General features: G+C 51.0%; 1 protein-coding gene across 1 annotated transcript; it reads right to left on the minus strand.

Moving 5' to 3' along the window:
• Positions 1–618: 618 nt before the first annotated feature.
• Positions 619–7,617, minus strand: Eef1a2 (eukaryotic translation elongation factor 1 alpha 2). The gene is made up of 7 exons (XM_059259830.1): positions 7,408–7,617; positions 5,829–6,008; positions 4,995–5,291; positions 3,454–3,604; positions 2,275–2,531; positions 1,181–1,415; positions 619–746 (listed from the first exon to the last, which is right to left on the minus strand). Exons 1-7 carry the CDS (start codon positions 7,549–7,551, stop codon positions 619–621), a joined length of 1,392 nt encoding a protein of 463 aa, XP_059115813.1. The 5' UTR covers positions 7,552–7,617.
• Positions 7,618–18,893: the final 11,276 nt, after the last annotated feature.

Consider the following 18,893-nt stretch of genomic DNA (forward strand, 5'->3'; position numbering starts at 1 on the left):
AGAAGTGTGTGCCCACACTCATGGGGAGGAACTCTCAGGTCTCACAGCTCCTTAGGGGGCCCTTCAGGACACCCAGCCACAGTTTTGGCTCTATGATTGGTCTTGCACATCCCACCAAGGCACACAAAATGGGTCATTTCCATCCTCACCTAGCTGGGGGTTTCCAGCACCCACGCAGTGGGCCCCACCGCCCACCCACGAAGCTTAGGAGGGCAGTTGGCTAGGTCACCTGGCAGTGTGTCACCTGAAATGTGCCAGATTGAACACCTTGGGTAACGGGACTTTGATAAACAGGGCCCCAGCAGTAGGCACACACGGCTCTGGGGTCGCTCAGTTTATTGGGAAAACCGGCACTGAGCGTGCGTGGTGAGCGCTGGTGCGGAAGCCTGGGGCGGGGGCGCTTTTCCTCTTGAAGAATTTCCACTGGACCTTGATGGCGAGCATCCAGTCGCTGACGTAGAGCCTCTTACAAGCGGAGGTGCAGACATGCGCCTGGCAGGGAGCCGGGGGGGAGGGGCCGCGCCTGGGGCGGGTGAGGGGGCGGGGCCAGTGCCGGGGGCGGGGCTGGGAGCGCGGCGCAGCGCCGTCAGGCAGGGCCACGCCGCGGGCGCCCGCGCTTCACTTGCCCGCTTTCTGCGCCTTCTGTGCGGACTTGGTGACCTTGCCGGCACCGCCGCTCTTCTTCTCCACGTTCTTGATGACACCCACGGCCACAGTCTGCCGCATGTCGCGCACAGCGAAGCGGCCTGTCGGGAGAGATGGGTAAACTGTGGGGGCGCCCAGGATGCAATGCGCAGATGCATTGGGCATCCGCAGAACATCTTAACACCGCTTAAGGGGTGTAAGGGGGGAAATCACGCGACTTGCTGTTGGTGCCAGGGAAATCCCTTAGGGGTTCTTCCTCATAAAAGAAGCACTATCCCAGATCTGTCTGTCAAGCAGGGAGGGGCAGTGGTGTGCGTGCGTGCGTGTTGTGTGTGTGTGTGTGTGTCTGTCTGTCTGTCTGTCTGTCTATGTGTGTGTCTGTGTCTGTGTGTGTAATGAGACCTCCTACTAAACGCTGCACTTTGCTCAGTAGTTTGCCACACTAAAGGAACCCCGACCCTGCCCACCAGCAATGTATTGACCCCAGCTTGGATCAACCACCATCTTGGGTTACACCTTGGATCACCCAGCTCACCGAGGGGTGGGTACTGTGAGAAGCTCTCCACACACATGGGTTTTCCGGGGACCATCTCAACAATGGCAGCATCACCAGACTTCAGGGACTTGGGATTGTCCTCCAGTTTCTTGCCAGAACGCCGGTCAATCTTCTCCTTCAGCTCAGCAAACTTGCAGGCAATGTGGGCTGTGTGACAGTCGATGACTGGCGAGTAGCCAGCGCTGATTTGCCCAGGGTGGTTCAGGATGATGACCTGAGAGCAGAGTTGAAGACAGCCATGAGTCGGGTCTCCTGAGACAGGGCCAGTGTTAGAAGGGGTGGTTTAGTCACAGGGTCACCTCCCGATCCCTACGATTTTGTGCAAGGAACGCTCAGGCCACAGGGACCCCACTTCTGGGCTCATACCCCAACATCTTGATAAGCATGTGCAAACCATGAGTCAATCAACAGATAGCTGCACTGTTTGAAAAGGACCAGGACAGCACAGATTAACTCTGACCAGAACCAAGGAAGCCAGGACAAAATTGAACCATAATTATAGTACTTCTATTACATTTCAATAAAACTGTTCTAAAATTGAGAGTGTGCAATGAGAATGTAGAGAGGAAGTCAGCAAAATCACTCTAGGACCAAGGTGCTTGCTGCCAGGTCTTGAAGACCTGAGTTCAATCCCTGCAAGCCACATGGTAGAGTAGAGAACTGATTCCAAGTTGCGCTCAGACCTCCACACATGTATTGTGGCATGTACACACACACACACACACACACACACACACACACACACACACACACACACACTAAAATAAGTAGATTGTTTTGTTTTGTTTTTTAGTTAAGAAAATAAAGTGCTATAGTGATACCCCAGGCAGCAAGTTAATAAAAGCATTTTTAAAGGGCAAATACCCCAGAGTAGGACTGCCTTGAGGCTCTGCTTACCTGCTGTAACTCTGAGCACCCATTTAGCCTTTGAACACTGAGTGGCATGAGGGTGAAATGGAAGGCTTTCCCCTTCAGTGCCAGGGGAAGGGCCAGAAGCCACTGTCTGATGCCTCAGCCCACCTCTCCTCCTGTTCTGAGAAGGAATGTCCACATACACTAGTACAGCCACCAACCTGGGAGGTGAACTGGGCAGCCTCCTGAGGTGGATCAGATTTGCTGTCCCCACAGACATTGCCCCGGCGAATATCCTTGACGGACACATTTTTCACATTGAAGCCGACATTATCACCAGGGAGGGCCTCGCTGAGTGCCTCATGGTGCATTTCCACAGACTTCACCTCTGTGGTGATGTTTACTGGCGCAAAGGTCACCACCATACCAGGCCGAAGGATACCAGTCTCCACTCGGCCCACAGGCACAGTCCCAATGCCTAGGCCAAGAGAGGGTACTGTGAGAGGGCAGGCCAGAGAAGGGCAGGGCAAAGCAAAAAGCAGAGAGCCTGGAAGCAGACAGAGCTCAGGACTTGCTTCTCTCTAAAGGAGGTCAAGGAAAATAGACTTCATGGAGGGAGAAAGGAGACAGGGGGTCCCCAGACAAGCAGAGAGTGAGGTGATAGCAGGAGAGTCTCCCCTAAAGAGACTAAGTCAGAGTTCCCAGGATTGAAGGATAAGGGACAGGGCAGTGAAAGGAAGATGGGGGGGGGGAGCACCACAAGCATTCCTCCTGTCTCTGAGGATCTCAGCCAGGCAAGGGCCAACTCACTGGGATTGCTCTTGCTCACACAGGACTCCCAGGTCCTGCAGTAGCACTGTGGTTCTACCTCTGAAGAAGCATCTAGCCCCAGCATTTCTGACAGGCCTGCCCACACTGACAGTGAAGAGCAAGTGGCTGGGAAAGAGAGCACAGCCCTCCACCATCTCCTGGAAGCTTGGAGGTGGTGGCATTATGGGGTGCAGCAGTTGTCCTCTGTTTGGAGTAAGCATCAGCATGATATTCTCGTTCTTCCCCCTTTGCTTGTCTCATATTTGGCTTTGGTGCCTATTGACTAATGACTTGCATTTCTCACTCCTGGACTAGGACTGCTCCCATGAGACAGGCACACCTCACCTGCAGGTGAGGTGTCGGTTCAGTACGCCCATCTAATGTCTCCTGGCTGAGCGCTTGGGGAAGTGGGGAGTGGGAAAGGAATCCTACTGAATGCTGAGTGAATTGATAGATGGGTGGAGGTGGGTGGGAGGGGTGACTGAGAGAGGTAGAGACAACCAGCCTAAGGGTTCCTTGTTGATGTCCTGGTCAAGGCTGGAGACAGAGCCTGCAGGAACAATGAGCTGCAGTACTGAGACCTCACTCACCACCAATCTTGTACACATCCTGCAGTGGAAGGCGAAGGGGCTTGTCAGTGGGGCGGGTTGGGGGCAGGATTGTGTCCAGGGCTTCTAGCAGGGACACGCCACTTGCATTTCCTTCCTTGCGCTCTACTTTCCAGCCCTTGAACCATGGCATCTGGGAAGGAGAAAAAAGGTACCAATTATAGGGCAACCCATCTGACCACACCCTCAGCCTCAGATCTCCAAGATTCTGGGGGTGGCACCTGCCTAAGGGGTAGCCTGGGGAGGGAGATTCATTGTCCAAGCTGAGTATCTTGCTCTTCATCCCCTTCTCACCTTCCCACCCTCACAGGGACCCTGAACAAACACAATTTAGAAAAGAGGGAAGGAGCAATAAACAGAAACACCTCCCCAGACTGTGCTGTCATGTCCCCAACACTTACAAATGAGGCCCCTCAACCTGGCCTGATGCCCTAATCCCTCAGGGACCTGGTCAATCACAGCCCTAGACAGGGTAAGAACCAGGGGAGCAGGTGCTCAAGTCTGGCCAATGGCCATGTCAAGGATAAAGTCCAGCCTCTGCCCCAGCCCCAGAGGCTCTGCTGTCTCCAAGATCAGGGTCTACCACCACCACAAGAGCCTCTCTGGAGGATGACTTTAAGCCCTCCTGACACAGAACTCCTCATGGTCTACCTGTCACAGACAAAAAGTAAATTCACCCAAGGGGCTGTGTATCCCCCTGCCTTTGTCTTTAGGTCAAAGTCTTAGGCACCTCAGGTCAGCAGAGCCCCAGAGCACAATAGAGCAGTAGGGAGCCGAGGGGGCAGGGGAGGACCTGCTGATCAAAGGTCTCCAGGGGATTCTAAGGTCCTGATAATCATACATCAGCAAGAGCAAGATGGAGTATCCCCTGCCTGCCTGACTCTGTCCCCATACCACTGGGCACTGGTCCCCCAGCTGTCTCCAGAGAGCCTATCCTCATACCGTTTCACTCATTGTGGGCAGCTGCGAAGCTGACTAAAGCTGAGTGCCCACCTTTCTAGGACAGGGGTCTCCTCTGGATAGACCAAGATCTAGGTCCCAAGCTCTCTCTGAAAAATGTCCTTCTCTTCACCCCCAACTCAGAGGCCCAGAGCTGCAGAAGCTTCAAGCTTCCCAGATGACCAGCCAAGAGACATTCCTCTACTCTCCAGGCCAGCCCAGGGACATGCTTCAGACCTCAGGGGAGGCAACTGAGGAGGGCCTTAGTTGGTTATACACAGTATCCAAAGCCAGGACAGTGGCTTGGGAGAAATAAAAAACTGATCTTCCCCCATAGTGAGATCCAGGGCCCAACAGGCAGTAGCCAGAGAAGAAGCCTCATCTTCCTCTGGAGGCTGAGCTAGAGGAGCCCAAGTGTAGATCCTTTACTAGGAGGTATCCCCAGAAGGCTGATACTTATCACTACAGTGCTCACAGAAATTCAGCTAGACCAAAGGAAGCTTGGCCCACCCTGACTTAGAGTCCTGGAGCCCTGGGCTCTTGGGAAGGTCAGCACTGCCCTTACCATACCTATCTTCACTCACATTGGGTGAAGGCTCCAGCATGTTGTCGCCATGCCAGCCTGAGATGGGCACGAAGGGCACTGTGGCTGGGTTGTAGCCAATCTTCTTGATGTAGGCGCTGACCTCCTTGACAATCTCATCATAGCGCTTCTCACTGTAGGCTGGTTCTGTAGAGTCCATCTTGTTGACACCCACAATGAGCTGCTTCACGCCCAGAGTGTAGGCCAGGAGTGCGTGTTCCCGGGTTTGCCCATTCTTGGAGATGCCTGCCTCAAACTCGCCCACACCTGCTGCCACGATCAGCACCGCACAGTCCGCCTATCCAACAGGTCAGACACAGTAAGCCCCTGGCCCAGCCTTTTACGTAGCCCTACCACCCACCAAATGGGGCCTGGGCAGTTATCCTGGGCAGAGACTCAGGATCTCTGCCTCAAAGGTAGCAGGGGACTCCTCCACCAGGCTGAGTCAAGGAGGCCCAGAACTGGTCATCAGCTCCACCACCAACAGGCTATGTGCCCTTGGGTGAGTCATTTGGCCTTTGGTTCTAGTCTGTGATTGTTTGGTCTGACTGATTTTCTACCCACGTCTCATTGTTCCTAGTGTGGCCTCTTCTACGAGAATTTGTCTGTAAAGGACATGTCCACAATTTCCCCCTCTGTCTGTCTGCTGGCCCTAAGAGTGGTGGGGTAACCCTCCAGGCACCCCATCTAGCTGAGATATCAGCCCTGACTCAGTTCTTGAGGGACTCTGTGTCAAGCAGTTTGGAGGTGACCTGGGTGGGGCTCTGTCCTGGCAGGAAGTACAAGAGACAGACACTGCAGGAGAGCTCTTGGGCCAGGTGCCCTGCCCGCACACCTGGGATGTGCCGGTGATCATGTTCTTGATGAAGTCCCGGTGGCCTGGGGCATCAATGATGGTAATGTAGTACTTGGTGGTCTCAAACTTCCAGAGGGAGATGTCAATGGTGATGCCGCGCTCCCGCTCTGCCTTCAGCTTGTCCAGCACCCAGGCATATTTAAAGGAGCCCTTTCCCATCTGAAAGGGTAGGGGCACAACTCAGGATAGGACACAGGACTCAGGGGTCACATCCACATGCCGGGCCTGCCCTGGGCCATGGAAACAGCCATGGGAAACAACCCTAAACAACCATTTAGGGCTGGGCTAAAGCACCTTAAACCAGGGACCTCTGAACCATTTCTCTGGTGCTGACACCCAAACCCTGCTCTGCCACAAAATGAAGCCACCTAGATCAGCCAGCCCCATTCCCCTCCTAATGGTTGTGGACACACAAGTCCCCCAGCAGGGGGCATGAGCGTCTGGAAGTTGCCAGACCTCATTAAACTCCTGTCTCTGGCAAAGGGTTCCTCACTACCTGAGGCTAAGATTTCACATCCTAGTCAGTTATAGGTCAATTATCTCATTGGACTTGGTACTATTAAATTAAAAACTGAGTTATTATTTCAAAAAAAAAGGAAAACTTTAAAAATAAATAAATTGGTCAAGGTTTTGAGAAGTCTTGCCTTCCAGCTCTTTCTGTAGCTGATGCATACTTCCAAATAGCTGAGGCATCACATTCCCCCTTTCCACCAAAACAGGAGAACACCCCCACTAAGAGCAGGCTGGCTGCTTTCTGCCAACTTGTGCCAGAGTGAGACTCCTGGTGAGACTCCTACAGCCTGGACCACAACTGTGGCCATTGCTCAGCTGAACACAACTCCCTACCAGAATCTCACAGGACAGCCTTCTGCACTCCAGGGATGCTGCCCAGCCTGAAGCAGCTGTCCAGACAGAACCAGACAAAACCCAGCTAGGACCTGACCCAGGTGACCTTCAGTCCCTCAGCTCCTCCTACCACCTCCCCTCAGAACACTCCCTAAAGGGTAAAAGCTTCAGGCCCATACACACAGAGTTGTGGCTCAAAACCCATATACACGCTGGAGCAGGAGTTCAGCACAGAGAGCTGCTGTCCTCAGGCCTGGCCTTATCTGAGAGCCAGCTCTTCTGAGGGCAGAGGTCTCAGCCAGGAACAGACTGCCAAGACCACCCCCCACCCCTCCACCCCCACTTCCAGGCACCATCCTGAACTAGCAACCTTCCCCAGCGTATCTGGAGAAAGTGGAGCTGGCAAGACTGCCCATCAATCAGCTATTAATAGCATCCTTGAGCCCTGGCTGTTGCAAGACAAGTGAGGGCAGCACCACATCCAGCACAGCTTCAGCCCTGGGGAGCAAAAGGATAAGACTTGAGGGCACTCTGGCCCACTGAGGCTGAGAGCCCTCTGGTGGACCCAGGCAGGACACAAATTCTCCCTTCCTCAGTATGAAGCAAATCTCAGAGGGAGGCTGCCCTCTTCACCTCCATCCCCAGACACCCACATCCTATGCACTGAGGGAAGAAAACCGAGAAATGCAAGCACCAGGCCCACGGTGCTCACCTCTGCCGCCTCCTTCTCAAACTTCTCAATGGTCCGCTTGTCGATGCCCCCGCATTTGTAGATGAGATGGCCTGTCGTGGTGGACTTGCCTGAGTCCACATGGCCAATGACCACAATGTTGATGTGTGTCTTCTCCTTGCCCATTCTGGCTGGTTGAGGGAGGGGCTGGCACTGTGGGGGCTCTGGCTCGGGGTTGAGGGTATGCTGGGCAGGAACTCTGTGGGGCCAGTGACAAGGGAGACAGGTGATTAGGAGGCCCAGCAGAGACACCCACACCACTCTTGCATTGTTTCAGAGCTTGCCCCCACCCAGTCACCTGAGGTTGGATGAGGAAGAATGATTGCCCCCTGGTCCTAGCCCAGTCCAGCCAGGTTGCACTCATAAGCCACCTGTTCCTCTACCTTAGCCCAAATGGTTCGTTGGAGTGTAAATGTTTGGAGAGTTGATTTGGAGGAAAGTTCCTTAAGGAAGGGTTAATCCTGTCGGGACATCACAGAGCAGCAGGCGGAGAGATCCTCTGGAGCAGTCAGGAGCCCTGTGATGAGTCACTGTGCCCAGCTCTCCAGTGCCTTGTCCTCCCTGTCCTCCATGCCGCCACCCCCCCACACACACACACACAGCCCAGGAAGGGACACTGCCCTACCCCCATCTGCTGCCACCATGAAGAAAGGCCAGCACTCCTCAGCCCCTCCTCAAGCGAGGGCGCCATCTTCCTCTCTCTGCCCACAGGCTGGCAGGGGAGACAGCTGGATGGTGCCCAGGCAAGGGCCCAGAATAGCTCAGGCCCTCCCCATACTCAAGCAGGGGGACAGCCATCAGGGCTGAGAGGTGAGTGTCCTGTTCTAGCCAGAGGAATAAAAATCTCACCCTGACCCAGCCTCAGAAAGTGCCCTCAGAGATGCCCTCACCCTCGCTCTTACCATCTGGTCCAGGCCTTGAATCTCAGTATCTGCCCATGGCAGAGGTCAACGGAGAAGCTGGGGCCCGCGGGGGGCGGGGGGGGGGCATCCTAGGGTGGAAGCCACGTAGGGCGGGGTAGGGGTCCTCAGGTTTCATCACCTCCCCTGCCCTTCTCTGACAAATCACTGAAACCCCCAGAGCCCTGAACCACGCCAGCACCTGCACCGACCAGCCTGTCCAGCCCCGTAGCGCCTGGGAGAGCCCCAAGGTCACGGTGACAGCGTGATCGCAGGTTTCAGGAGAAGGCCCCCTGCCTCTGTCACCAAGTAAACAATCACTTAGGGGACACACCGCCCGACTGCCACGGGACCCACCATGCCCAGTGTGCGACCGAGAGACCCCAACCCAGGGGTGTAGCTCAGCTAGGTGCCGCGTGTCCCCCTCTTCCTCGGGTTGGGTTCCCAGGGAGGCGAACCCTTGGTGGAAACCTAAGCTAGGGTCGCAGACAGGGATGTGCGTCCTTACCCAGAGCCGAAGTCTCAGTCAGAGGGACTGGCGACGGCAGCGACGGCGGTTTTATCTCTCCAGGAGGGGGTCCACCTATTGACGGTGCCGGCGCAATGCACTGCGCCCCTGCAGTACGGCAATGCGGTACCGGCGGGGGGAGGCGGGCTCCGGGAGGCTGGCGGATGGGGTGCGAGCGATGCACGGACGCAGGGACCGCGCACCTATGGGCGCGGGCCGGCGTAACAAGGATCCGAGAGGACGCAGCTGCAAAGATGCACCGGAGCAAGCGAGAGAATCAGCCAGCTAGAGCGCAGACCAGAAGAGAAAAACAGGCAAAAGGGCGGGGAGCGCGCAGAGGTGGGGGCAGGGAACAGAGCCAGGAAGGGAGGGGCAGGGATGGAGAGAAGGGAAAGAAGCAGCAGAGAGAAGAGCTGGGATAGCAGAGACAGTGGTTGCTGGAGAACAGAAAAAAAAGGCACATCCAACGTAAAGATGTCCCCAGAAAGGTGGAACACAAGACAGGGAGCCAGTGGGAATGGCCGGGGGTGGGGGGAGGGGGGACGGGGGGGGGCGGGGGTGGGGAGGGGGAGGCCCAGGTCCAGGTGAAGGTCCCTGCAAGTCCTGATGTGGGCATCCAGTGCTGTCCCTGTTCATGGCTGAGTCTCAGTGAACATGAAGTTTCATTTCCAGAGACTTTCCATGTTCTGATCCCCCGGAGCAGTGCCCCTACGCTTGTTCACAGGAGTCCAACATGGCAGGCACATGAAGCTATCAGCAAGTCCAGCCCCGACCCAGCCTTCTTCTGAAGCCCTGGAAAGAGGCTTTTTCTACCTGTTCCCTTAGATGTGGGGAATACATAGAGCCCATTAGAGCTCAGGTACACTCCTGATTGTATTCCTAGTCAGACCGTCTTAGCTAAGACCATCAAGCACATCCAAACAGAGTTGAGACACTCCCACCCCCACTAGCCCAGGGTTGAACACCAGCCTCCTTCAGGACTCATGGGTAGGCAGTAGGGAGCCCTTGAGGATTCTAAGAAGATGAGGATAACCAAAATAGGCCTTATGGGAGTTGTGACCGCTGTGCGTCACCAGAGGCTTCTTCAGAGACCCCTATCTTGTCATCTCATGCAGACATTCCTATTTTCCAGTGCTGCCACCAGTCTTTGTCACTGCAGGGTATGGCAGGAAGCAAAGGTTCCTTGGGTGTTTGTGCTGAATGACAGCAAGCCTATGCCTGTCCCTTCCACATAGAAGGCCCACATCAGGGCCCAGCACCTTCTACTGAGGCAGTGCCCAGAAGGAGCCCCTGGAGTGGGTGCCCAGTAGGACAGGCAGCTAGCAAGTATGAAGAAGGAGTAAAGGTGAAGCCTGAGGGTCTGTCTGGCAGAGGGCTGCCAGAGACTTAGGCAGGCCTCTCAGATGACCTGGCACTTCTGAAGACTGCTGATACTGTCAACTGGGAGCCAGGAATTAAAAATAAATGCCTGGCAAGACATTAGCATTTACCCCACCCGCTTGCCCAACTCATCTCTCCACTGAATGCCTTCCTTCTGATATGGAGATCAGGCCTGGTTTGGGATTCAGGAGGCTGGGTGGACTCAATAGAAGGGTCCAGAGTTCAGGATGTCCTTCAGCTTTGGAGTTTCATCAGACACCCTTCCCTACATAGTCTTCCTCTGTGTACATCTGACCCAAGGCCAGAAGCTTGCCCACCTAGAGAACTGACCACTGATGGCAAGAGGTCATATCCTGCCTGAAACACCTATACATTGACCTAGGGGAGGCAGGCCAAAAGTACCCCCCTGTCATTAGGACATACTTTGCCTACCAGTACAAATTCCTGAAGCCTCTGTTGGCATGGAAGACCCTGGGAATGTGCGGAAAAACAAACCTTCAAGAGGTAACAGTGCTGAGCAATAACACACTAACCCCACTGAGCAGCCTTGAGGCCAGCAGTCCTAAGAGGCTCCTAACCCAGCAGCATTAAGCAATTGCCAGACACTCAATAGCTCCTGCAACTGAGAAGCTATTGTTTCCATCTGCATGTATCCCCCAAGTTCAGTGTTAGGACTGAATCACAAGGCGATAGTGCTGGGATGGGGCTTTCTAGGGGGCATTTAGGTCCTGAGAGCTCTGGCCTTATCCATGGATTAAATGCTACCATAAAAATTGCCTATGGAGGAGTCTCCTGCCTTCCACTTTCCACTGTAGGGCCTGGTGAGCATCTTGCCATAATTTTGGGCTTTTTTCTAGCCTCTTCAACTGCAGAGTTAGTAGTACTTAAACAACTAAGAAGTTAGCAATGCTAAATAAAAGAAGGTCCTATAAGTAGGCCTGGGGACCCCAAAACCTATGAGGAAACTGGGCAAAGAAAAGCTAAGTCCATTGCCTGAGATCACACAACAAGTAGGTGACTTAAAACATTAGAACCATGGACAGTATGACTTCCAGATTGAAGCCTGGGTCTCACCTGTGGCCTGCTTCTCAGTTACTGATCACAGTGACCCTGAGAAGCTGCCAGAGGTGGGGCAGGGCAAGCAAGGAGAGGCTACAGGAAAATGGGATTCTTCCTAGGGGAAGTTGGAGGATAGGACACCGGCTCTGTCCCTCCTCAGCTCCTCCAGAAGCCCTCAGATGCCATCTTCAAGCTGTTTGGGGAGACAGCATCCCCCTCTTTGGCTGGTGGGGGTTTCACAAATGTTGGGAATGAAGATCCAGCTAAAATTAACCGTTATCAAGCTGCCAGCCCTGCAAATAACCCTGCCTCCCATTGGCTGCTGGTGATGTCACTGTCAGGTTAATAATAGCTGCAGTGCCCAGCTAACCACCTGTGTGGGTGCCTTCTGTGAGCCATGGCCAGGCCAGCCTCCTAGAGTCAATGTCCAACAGATGTGTGTCACTTGGCCCAAGGTGGCTTATACAGGGTCTTGGGGACAGGGTGAGGGTCTGGGGACATCTTCTAGTCAGAGAGTTTCCAGGGAGCTCCACCTGGTTTGGGCTGCCAGATGCCTTCTGGTCCCAAAGCACAGTCCTTGGGCATGGAGCCCTTCACTACTCATTTACCTGAGCCTGAGTCCTGGGCAGCCACTGAAACAAGGCCCTCCCTTGAGATCAGCTACCAGGCAGGTACCAGGAGACTGAGTGAGCTCCTGAGGCAGCAAATAAACTGTCTACATGATGAGGAGAGTCCTGGGCTCTGGGGCCAATCTTTGACAAACATTCAGTACCTTCCTGAGTTAGAGCGGTTGGGCAGGTGGCAGGTGAACTGCAGACCTGGAAAACAACTGGATTTCAGGCTAGCCAGGACCCCAAATACACTATCCTCCAAGGCATGGGGCCTGTAAGGTCTGAGACATCCTGAGCTGTCAGGGAGCCCAGAGCCACAGGGAGCTGTTGCCATGGTGAGCAGCAGCTCAGCAGGCAGGAGGCTCCTCCTTCCTCCTCCAGGGAGCCCAGCCCTACATCATCCAAACAGCAGAGAGCTGTTCATCCTCTGGAAACCAGTAAGAGTATGACAGACACTGTGGAACACAAGTCACATTCCACCGATGCCACACAGCAGACCCATTTTTCGGGTAAGGGCAGGGTGCTACATCCAGTAACATCCAGAAACAGAAGGGAAGACCAGAAGCGTCTTCAGGCCACAGAGCGCACAGTCATTTCATTAAGAGGAAAGTACATCAGCCAAGTCACTCACCACAGCCAAGTCCAGCAATAGGATGGAGGGGGTCCTGGGTATGTGGTTAGGTCTTCTCAGGACTCACTGGAAGCAAAGCTCACTTCAGTGGCCCTATCTTTAGTTGAGGAAAGGGCACCACAGCACCTGTGTATTTGAAACATGTTCTTTTTGTTTGTTTGTTTGTTTTGTTGAGACAGAGTTTCTCTGTGTAGCTTTGCGCCTTTCCTGGAACTCACTGACCTCGAACTCAGAGATCCGCCTGCCTCTGCCTCCCAAGTGCTGGGATTAAAGGCGTGTGCCACCACCGCCCGGCTCTTGACACATGTTCTTTAGGGCCTGACTGCCCAGGGAACAGTGCTCACAAGTGCCTGTAGGAACTCTCACCCCTTGAAAAAAATTGCTTTACAGTAGGCAGGAACCCTGCAGGGAACAGCCAACCTTAGAAGTAAACATGGTCTACATGATCCAGGAGAATTCCTGGGAGGCCATCATCCATGCCACAAAGAGTCATACCTGAGGGCAAAGGGACGCAGAGGAGGTACAACATGGAGAGGGTACAGTCCTTAAAAAAAAAAAAAAAAGATTTATTTTATTTTAAATTACTTATCTGAGATCTGAGTGTGTGTCTATACATGTAAGTGCAACTCAGACATTGAATCCCCTGGAACTGGAGTTACAGACAGTTGTAAGCTACCCAATGTTGGTGTTGGAAATAGTCCTCCTGAAGAGCAGCACATGTTCCTAACTACTGAGCTATCTCTCTAGTCCCATGTAGATCCTTTTAAAAGAAGGTGAACAAACTCGGATTTGCACAGGAAAGACCATATTTTTTTAGTGTCCAGAGAGTAAACACACCCTTGGAATCAACATCCAGATCGCTCTCTTGTGCCTCTCCTGATAATGGCCACCTCTCAGTGGCCACCCCTATGAGGACCCCTGACACAGATTTGTTAGAGCTGTTTTAAACAGTACAAACTGGAGCCTCCAGTCTTCATCCTCTATCTGACTCCCCTCCCTGCTCATCAGCTTCCTGTCAACATAACAGACACCTGATATGAGCTGCTAATAAAGCGAAAGTATCATCTGCCTTCAGCTTTGGGGTTCCATGGCAAAATGGCCCCATGCCAAGGCAGCACACTGTGGCAGAGAACAAAATTACTCACCTCCTATCCAGGAAGCAAAAAGAGAGAGAGGCTAGGTCTCCCAATCCTCCTCAAGGGCACATTCCACTATCCTAAAGACCTTCTCCTAGGCCTCTGCTCTAAAGAAACCACTATCTCCCAACAGTCCCACCTTAGGGTCCAAGCCTACAAACACATGGGCCTTTGAAAGTATTTAACATCCACACTACAGTGTACATCACCCTGGCTGTGAGATTCAGCCACACTGTGCCAGATGCTATAATTTGTTTTTGTGGCTGAATATTATTCCAAACAGCTTTAACGTGCTACAAGCAAACCTGCCATAAACAGGTGTGTACACATCATGTGTTATAGTTCTGAAACAGAGGGTCAAAGACTTTGGTGTACTGCCTCTTGACTCTAAATTCAACCCCTGTGATGGTGCGCAGGATATATATCAATATCATCATTGGACCCAAACAGAATCTGTTCTCCAGGCAACAGGGACCAGTCAGGAGCAGCTGGAAGCCCTTGGTGACTCGGTGACTGACTGACTTCCCTCACTGTGGATGGCAGTGCTCTCATTCTTCATGTATCTGGTGTCCCTTCACTGTATACAGAACTTTGGGAAGTGGCTCTGAGTTCTATGATCTCCTCTGAAGATGGCTGGCCTTTGTTCAATTGATGTTCAGTTACCAGACTTATGCAGACTGCTTTCCAAGATGTTAAGCCACCCATGTGACTCCTCCTGAGTTCCATTCAGCCTTCCGCCTCCATCTCCCCTGCAAGGCTTCCAATGGGCTTATATTGAACCTGGGCTGGATGTATCTAGGGCAAGCTTACTATAAATTGAAGTCCTTCCTCAAGTAAATAAATAAATGAGGAGGCCCACACATGCTGGCTGGATCCATTGCTGCTCAGTGCTGCTTATTTTCTAGAATTTTCCCTCTATTCAGCCATGTGGTGGCCTCAGCCTGGGTGAAATCCAATGATGCACACCCTTGAATATTTCTCTGTCTTGGTTCACAGGACCCTGAGACTGAGCTGCTGGGATATGAGAGCAATGGTTACCTCCAGGCTCTATCTTGTAGCCTACATGGCAGATGCTCCTGCTGGGTGGGAGGAAACCAGGAGGGCGTCTGCATTACTAAGGGGCTTCCAGGCTGCCAGCCAACAAGAAGAGTTAAGTTTCCCTAGTGACCAGAGACACTGAACATCTTTTCTCGTAATGATTGGCTTTTGTAGATCTCTGGAGAAAGGTCTAGTCAAGTCCTTGACCCAGTTTAATTTGAGCTATTTATCTTTTTGTGTCAAGTTTTGAGAGTTCTTTATAGATTGTGAGCACAAGTTCTTTACAGATGCGTGATTTGAAAGTTTTTTCTTCTAGTCTATAGGTTGTTTTTCAATCTCTTAACAGTATTGTTCACCGTGTTTTTCCAGCATGGTGGAGGACACCTGCAGCCCCAACAGCTCCAAGACTGACTATATGAGACTTCCTTGACCCAGTCTCTTAAAAAGTAACATTAATAATATAAACTAAGTTTTTAACTTCGAAGTAACCCAGTGTGTACATCTGGAACGGCATGCTGTTTTTACATTGGGTGGTCCCAGTCACAGTCATACTTGCCTGTTACCCATTTGTATATCTGACTTTTAGCAATTTTTTTCTGGAGCTGAGGACAGAACCCAGGGCTCTACCACTGAGCTAAATCCCCAACCCTCTAGCAATGTTTTTATTTATTCTTTGAGAAATTTTTTTTTGGCTTTTTGAGACAATCTCACTCTAGGCTACTAGAGTAGTACTGGGACTCACTATGTAGACCAGGCTAGCCTGGAATTCACAGAGATCTGCCTGCCTCTGCCTCTCAAGTGCTGGAATTAAAGGTGTATGACACTATGCCTGGCTTATTCTTTGAAAACTTTATACAATATATTTTGATCATATTTACCCCTCTGCCTCAACTCCTTCTAGATTCTTCCCCTCTTCTCTATCCACCCAACTTAATGAACGCTTATGTTCTCTCTCTCTCTCTCTCTCTCTCTCTCTCTCTCTCTCTCTCTCTCTCTCTCTCTCTCTCTCTCAAACAACAACAACAAAACCTGAGTCTAGTTTGTATTGGCCAACTACTCCCAGGCTCTGGAGTGTCTGGAGTGTGGTCTATAGTCAAGGTATCACTTCATTGAAAAAACTGACTTTCATTCTCCTAGCAACAACCAAATGTTAACAGTGCTTACCAAGGGTGGACTTCATGCCAACCTCTCATCCCCCATACTTGGATTTTGCCTGGCTTGAATTTACACAGGTCTGTAACCTGGAAACTATGACAGTCTTTGAAGGCTGTCACAGTCTTTGTGAGTTCATATGTGCAACTGTCCGATTGTGTTTTGAAAACATTGTTTCCTTGAAGTCATCCACCACCTCTTGCTCTTACAATCTTTCTGCCCCTACCTCCGCATGGATCCCTGAGCCTTGTCGGGAGAGGTGTGACACAACATCCCCTTTAAGGTTGAGCATTCTAAAATCTCTGATTCTCTGTATGATGGCCAGTAGTGGGTCTCTGTGATAATTGCCATCTACTGCAAGAAGAAGCTTCTCTAATGAGGGTTGAGCAAGGCACCGATATATGGGCATGTCATATGTCACTGGGAGTCATCTTATTGCTGTGTTCATTTAGCAGAATAATAGTAGTGTGTTTCACCCTAGGGTCCATGTCCTATCCAGCCTTAGTTGTGTGGTTGATTTGTTTGTTTGTTGAGATAGGGTCTCACTGTGTGGTCCTGGCTGGCCTTGAACTCACAGAAATCTGCCTATCTCTGCCTCCTATTAAAGGAGTATGCTACCATGCCTGGTCTGTAGTTGATTTTTGTATGAGGTGTAAATCAAAGTTTTTTGGATTTTTTAGTTTGGGGGGTTTGTTTGTTTGCTTGCTTTGTTTTTGTTTTTGTTTTCCTTTGGATGGCCACTCCTCCCAGCACCATTTGCTGAAAAGATGACACTTACCTAGTCAGATAGCACACCCCTATGATCCTGTAACTCAGACTACGGGCAAGAGGATAGCAAGTCTGAGGCTAGTCTGAATTGCATCATAAACCCTATCTCAAAAAAGAGGGGGGAAAAGATTATATTTTCTCCATTGAATTGCTCCTGTGGTTTCTTAGAGCACACTTAAAGACATTTATCAGGATTTTCTAAACTCTCCGTCTGGTTTCATTGACTGATAGATTTTTGTTCTCACCAACACCTTCACTATCTTGCTAATAAGGTAGTATCTGGAAGAACACTGTGTAAAAGAACGGACCCTTACGAACACCATATATAAACATCATAGAGGAGTCAATGAGATGACTCAGCAGGTACAACACTTGGAACTTGACAATACAAGTCTGATGGCCTGGGTTCGATCTTTGGAACCCTCCCTAAGGTAGAACCAACTCCACGTATGCACCATGTTCATGGCAGCAGTATTCCTAACAGCCAGAAGACAAATGACTTGAATATCCATCAACAGATTGAGCTGTATTTATATACAGTTAAATATATATAGCCATTAAAAGAAATGAATTTCTGATACTCGCTACAATGTGGATGAATCTTGGAAACATTTTGCTGAGACACAAAAGTCACACTGTGTCTGAAATTTCCAGACAGAGCAGTTTGGAGGCTGGGGTGTTAAAACCCTCTGTCTGGGGCCCTTTTTCTCTTCCCAGATATGACAGTGGACAGGTTTGGAGAGACTTCTCTTGTTCAGGCAATCCTGAACAAGTGCTCAGAGCTAGAATCCAGAGGCCTATAGACACAACCCACGTAGAAACCAGAGACTTACAGTCCTAGGCTCTCAGTTTGGAGGTTTATGGCTCTGGGCTTTACTCACCATTAGCCTGGTGTTTGGTAGCTTTGGAACCCTCTGCTTCCAGAAGCTAAATGGCTGCAGCAGGTAGCAATAAAGTGGCACTAGGTGGCATCTTCTAGTGTGACAGCTGTCATACAGGCCTTGAGTATTGGACTCGTAGCTCCACAGCAAGCATTCCACCCCTAGCCTAGGGTGTCAGTATAGGGTCGAGCTTTTGGTCTAGGGTATCTGAGACCCTGGGCCCTGAAGACTTTCTGGAATGCCTGCAGCCACCCAGGCATGCCATTTCTCTCCTTTCTGTCCTGTTCATCCTCAGTTCCTACCCTCTCTTAACTACCTTTTACTTTCAGCGTCTTTCACAGTCTCTACCACCTCGTCCTCATTGTTTCTACCCTAATCGTTCCCTTGAACTCTTCAGCTAACACTCATCACAGTAAATGCTGTCACCAGCCCTTGGCTACAGCCACCTCGGCCACTGACGCTGCCTTTGCACTGTTTCCAGCTCAGCTCTCTCCATCAATGGTGATCAAAAGTCGGTCAGAAAAATCACCAGAGAGAAGCATTTGATTGGGCCCTGTGTTGTAACACCAGGGGGCAGCAAAAGAGGGCATCTCCCTGCCAGCCTACAAAATGAGCAGACAATCTGCACCTAGAGCCTCCTAAGGGGTCTGGCCAGGGTGTTTGCATCAATCACAACATTCCTTCATGCAAATCAAAGACTGGGTCTGTATCACTTCCAAGATTATGCTGGGACACCAGGAGAAGTGTCCAAAAGTCTAGCATCCTCCTCCTCACAGTATCTTAATCTTTTTCCACTTTTGACCCTTTTCTTTTTTGTCTTTTGAGACAGGGTTTCTCTATGTAGCCCTGGCTGTCTTGGAACTCATTATATAGACCAGGCTGGCCTTGAACTCACAGAGATCCACCTGGCTCTGCCTCCCAAGTGCTGGGATTAAAGGCATGTGACACCAGTGCCCGGCTTGTGATCCCTTTTCGTCTGAGAAATTTTACATATCCCTTGGGATATAAGTATATGAAATAAGTATATAAATCAAATGTTCATTGATAATAAATAATAAAAAAATTACAAGTTTATATAACTTTACCATTTATTATATAATGTATAATTTTACCATTTATTAAGGAAAAAGCAAATTTTACTACTTATGAGATAAGTGTGCTTGTTTGTTTTTACATAAAGAATTAAATCTCTGCCAAATATTTGATACTGCAGGAAACAGCATCTTCAACATTTTTCAGAACTGATCAACATTTTGATTTTATAATCTGCAGTGCTTTGCTTAGCATGGCGCTCCACATAAATGCATGGCACAAATGATAAGTGTGTATAGAGCTATTTCAGAGATTGTTGGTAAAGATACTTTTGACCATGAAGCAGGACCTGACTTTGATTCCCACATGGCAG

This window comes from Peromyscus eremicus, chromosome 4 (genome assembly GCF_949786415.1).
Source record: "Peromyscus eremicus chromosome 4, PerEre_H2_v1, whole genome shotgun sequence".
NCBI lineage: Eukaryota > Metazoa > Chordata > Mammalia > Rodentia > Cricetidae > Peromyscus > Peromyscus eremicus.

Excerpts from the sequence above, each read along its gene's own strand:
- Eef1a2 (XM_059259830.1), bottom strand. The coding sequence starts at position 7,551 with ATGGGCAAGGAGAAGACACACATCAACATTGTGGTCATTGGCCATGTG. Across the intron at positions 3,605-4,994 it reads TGCTGGAGCCTTCACCCAAT|ATGCCATGGTTCAAGGGCTG; the intron begins GTGAGTGAAGAT and ends TCTCCTTCCCAG. Across the intron at positions 747-1,180 it reads CTCACAGTACCCACCCCTCG|GCCGCTTCGCTGTGCGCGAC; the intron begins GTGAGCTGGGTG and ends CTCTCCCGACAG.